We start from the raw sequence: 3849 nt of genomic DNA on the forward strand, positions 1-3849 counted from the left end.
TGTTATGGCTTATAATATGACACTATTTGATGATCACTTGTAACCACAGCATGTGAGGAGTAACTTACCTAACCTAGTGAAATATAACAGATGAAGATAACCAATGTTTTGTGGGAGATAGCTAGACATTAAAGAGACAGTTGTTGTCTCAGTGTCCCTCTATAAAGAATTGTACTTTTAAAGCATCCACCTGCCAACTCTATTAATCACATTTATAACACAAAATTCCACTTTCATTTAAACTAGATACATATATATTGGCATATTCTTCACTTGAATTTGAACTACTATTTCATGTTCATATTTGAATGCATTGATTAAGTCAGCCTTTTATCTTTGACCAGCTATATATACATGTATAGTTTGTATGTATACTAAAGAAAAAGAGCAATGTGATTGGACAGTATCATAGTAGTAAAATAATAATACTGATATTCATGAAAGTGGGGGCGTATATGTCATGTTACATTATATTTGATAATGACAAGTGAATTCCAGACATGTAATTCTTCTGTTTGCTGCCCTACCATATAATAATATTCTAACCTAAAATGCACTTGCATGGTTCTGTTCTGTTAACAATGACATTTAACAAAACATTCTTGAAAACAAAACCTACTAATTCTTATTATTACTTTCTTCCACTTTAACTTAACTCTACCAGTAAGGTCTTGGCTTGGATTGAAAAAGATCTTGTGTGGACAAAGGTGCTTTTGTGTCAACATTAACCCAGTCAGGGTTAGTGTTATTATTAAGTGTGGTTTTTGGTGTTGAAAAGAAGTGGTGGAATGGTTGTTGATTGGTAAGGTTATCATTAACTTTTGTGTCAATTTGGATGCTTGATTTGTTGGTTTCTTGTGATGGTTTTATGAAATCAGTACCCATGACAAAACAATGTTGCCCTTGTGCTTCTTGATCTTCTTTCTTTTGATGGTCTTTTAGGTTTTGGAAACTGAAATGAGAGTAGTTTTGATGATGATGATCATTTAGTTGGAAGTAAGATGTTGCTGATCTTTCATCCTCACCTAAATCCTTCATTCCTTGCAAGTTCCTGTTAATTATTAACATTATGTACCTCTAACTAATTAATTAATTAATTATACACAAACAAAACAAAACAAAACAAAATTTTAATAACACCAAAATATATGAATCATAGTTGCAAAAGTCGCTAGACGGAGATAATAAATATACAGAAAATTAACTTTGGATAATATATATATATATATATATTTCAAGTATAATAAGTTTACTAGTATTTATAATAAAATAGGTGAATATCAATATAAACAGGAGAAATACATTTTTAAATACTAAATTATTTTAAAAAATGCTAATCATTAATTAAAAAAATGATATGAATACGTTCCTTAATATTATAGAAATACGAATTATGTTATATTTTTTATGTCAAAATCAGCCCAAATTGACCAAGAAGACGTGATTATGGCTGAGTATGACCATTTTGAGATTCTTATTAACTAGACGGAGTTAAAAAAACTCGTCTCATAGTGGGTACTTTTACAACATTGCTATAAATATATTTTAGCAATCGAAAAAGGGCGAGCGACGTAGTTGGCCGTTTGTCTTTTTTTCAATGTAAACACTACTCGTTTAGATGAATATTAATAAAAGTTATATTAACTCTAAAACAAAACAAAACCTGTAGTCTTTCAGGGTTTGATGAGAATAAGGTGAAGAATCCAAGAAACTGGAGTGAATAGATGAGAATGAAGGGTAAGGATGAGAAGAAACATTAAGAGTTGATTTGGAAACTGGTGATGATGAAGAAACATTAAGAGTTGTTGCAGTAGTAACTGAAGAAGATGAAGAGGAAGTAGTAAATTCCACAGGCTTTCTTGAACGATTTCTGCCTCTATGCATGTGTCTCTCACAGTACTTAGAATCTGGATAAGCTTCTTTAGAACACCTCCATTTTTTACCATCTGTTCTTCTGCATCTTCCTGGCTCCAAATCTATCTTTCTGCCATATCCACTCATCTGATACAACTGGTTGTACGGATAACTTGACCCTGCCTCCCATACTCCACCCACTGCACATATATTAATGTTATTAAGTTAAAAGATTGAGTTGGTTAAAATATATACTAACTGATAATACTATCTGATATTAATACTCCTTAAGCATTGTTGTAAAAATCGTTTTAAGTGCGTCTAGCAACTTCTGCAACTATGATAAAAATTAGTTTGAAATAATAATAATAATAATAATAATAGAGTTAAAATATATAGATATATATCATAACAAAAACCTAACTACTAAACTGATAACACTATCTAATATTAATATTAAGCAGTGTTGTAAAAATCGTTCTATAGAGACTTCTGCAACTATGATAACAAGTAGTGGGTTAATAATAATAATAATAATAATAATAATAGTAGGTAGAAAAAGAAAAGAAGAGTGGTTACAGGTGGGATGGTGGGAGAGTGAGGAAGAAGGTGAGGAGCAGGTATACAAACTTCTTCTGACAGACAAGATGAGATCAGTAGGTACTGGAACACCTGAAACCATGTATTTGTAGATTAAGGCTTGTTGTTCAAGTTCTTCCCATTGAGAAGCAGTGAACACATTTGTTGAAGTTTGATGAGTTTGATTACTACTACTACTGCTTGTACCCATCATCATCATCTAGTTAGTATAATAATATGAGATTGCTTGTTAGCTTCTTGTGTTTATAATAATAGGGTATGGAGTGAATCTAGTGAACTCTTTCTCTCTCTCACACACATATACACATATAGATATAGATACATATAGAGAGAGAGAGGTGTATGTCAAATGAGTCCAACCACTGCAGTGAACTGGCTAATTTGTTGTGATGCTGAGGAGTGTGCAGTGCACTATACAAACAATACTATACATACAGCCAGCACTCTGTCATTGTTTGCTTGCCTGCCTTACATCTCTCTATATTTCTGCCACCTTTACGGAAATCCATATAACACAACTAATAACACACATACATTTTATTTATATATCATAATAATAATATATAATATGGTGTTGAAGTTATTAACTTATTATACATATATACACCGACTCAAGATTTATTGATTCTCTAGCTAGTACTAGTAGTAAGATATAATATTAACTACATACGACAACTTTTTTGTATTATACAGATTTATTGATCATCGCCAAGAAAAAAGGCTTCCACTTTAGTATTTATAAGTTATGTACTGTTGAAAATTTACATGTTAGCTAGTGTACGTGTTACATTAATATCAAGTCTTATGGTGACTTTAATATTGTATGTATGTGAAAAGTGATAACTAGTGAACATTTAAAGACAATGTACGTGTCATAGCCATAACCCATAATAAGACAAGACTTTTAGATAAACTTGTATTTGTGGTTAGGGTTTTTTTTAAGGGAATGTCCCACCTAGTTTTAAAACAAATATTACTATGATAATATCCAACCATACATGCAAGCATCATCTGCTACTATGTTCATTCTTATAGACTTATACTAAGTAATTTAAATTAGGGATGAGATTGGTTTATACCAAACTGAAAAATACTGATATCGAAAATGAATAATACTAAAACCGTTTACCAAATACGGGTACAGTAGTTCGGTAAAAAAAACGTGCATCCCTAAATTCTGAACATCACACTAAGGATGCTTTTACATTTTATATTTGGTTAGGACACTTTAGACAGCCTTTTCACTATAACTTGACAAAGTGGCACCTTTTATTGTTGAGTATTAATTTGTGGTCAAGGATATAATCAACATCATTTCATCACACACAGGATCCCAATTAACCTAGAGAGCTACACCCCCATCATTAAGATTAAGAATCTGAGGTAATTCCAATA

At 31.4% G+C, this 3849-nt stretch overlaps 1 protein-coding gene across 1 annotated transcript; it reads right to left on the reverse strand.

Moving 5' to 3' along the window:
* Window positions 1-463: 463 nt before the first annotated feature.
* LOC143610108 (uncharacterized) lies at window positions 464-2653 on the reverse strand. The gene is made up of 3 exons (XM_077084680.1): window positions 2434-2653; window positions 1664-2054; window positions 464-1051 (listed from the first exon to the last, which is right to left on the reverse strand). Exons 1-3 carry the CDS (start codon window positions 2651-2653, stop codon window positions 658-660), a joined length of 1005 nt encoding a protein of 334 aa, XP_076940795.1. The 3' UTR covers window positions 464-657.
* Window positions 2654-3849: the final 1196 nt, after the last annotated feature.

The sequence above is a fragment of the Bidens hawaiensis genome, unplaced genomic scaffold, assembly GCF_021521415.1.
Source record: "Bidens hawaiensis isolate Kalapana, Puna unplaced genomic scaffold, B.hawaiensis_p1.1 tig00023835_1, whole genome shotgun sequence".
Taxonomy (NCBI): Eukaryota; Viridiplantae; Streptophyta; class Magnoliopsida; order Asterales; family Asteraceae; genus Bidens; species Bidens hawaiensis.

Bases quoted from the DNA above. Each gene is read 5' to 3' on its own strand.
- LOC143610108 (XM_077084680.1), bottom strand. From the start codon at position 2,653: ATGATGATGATGGGTACAAGCAGTAGTAGTAGTAATCAAACTCATCAA. The intron at 2,055-2,433 runs GTAACCACTCTT...ATATATGTGCAG, and splicing joins ACTCTCCCACCATCCCACCT to TGGGTGGAGTATGGGAGGCA. The intron at 1,052-1,663 runs GTTTTGTTTTGT...AATAATTAACAG, and splicing joins CAAACCCTGAAAGACTACAG to GAACTTGCAAGGAATGAAGG.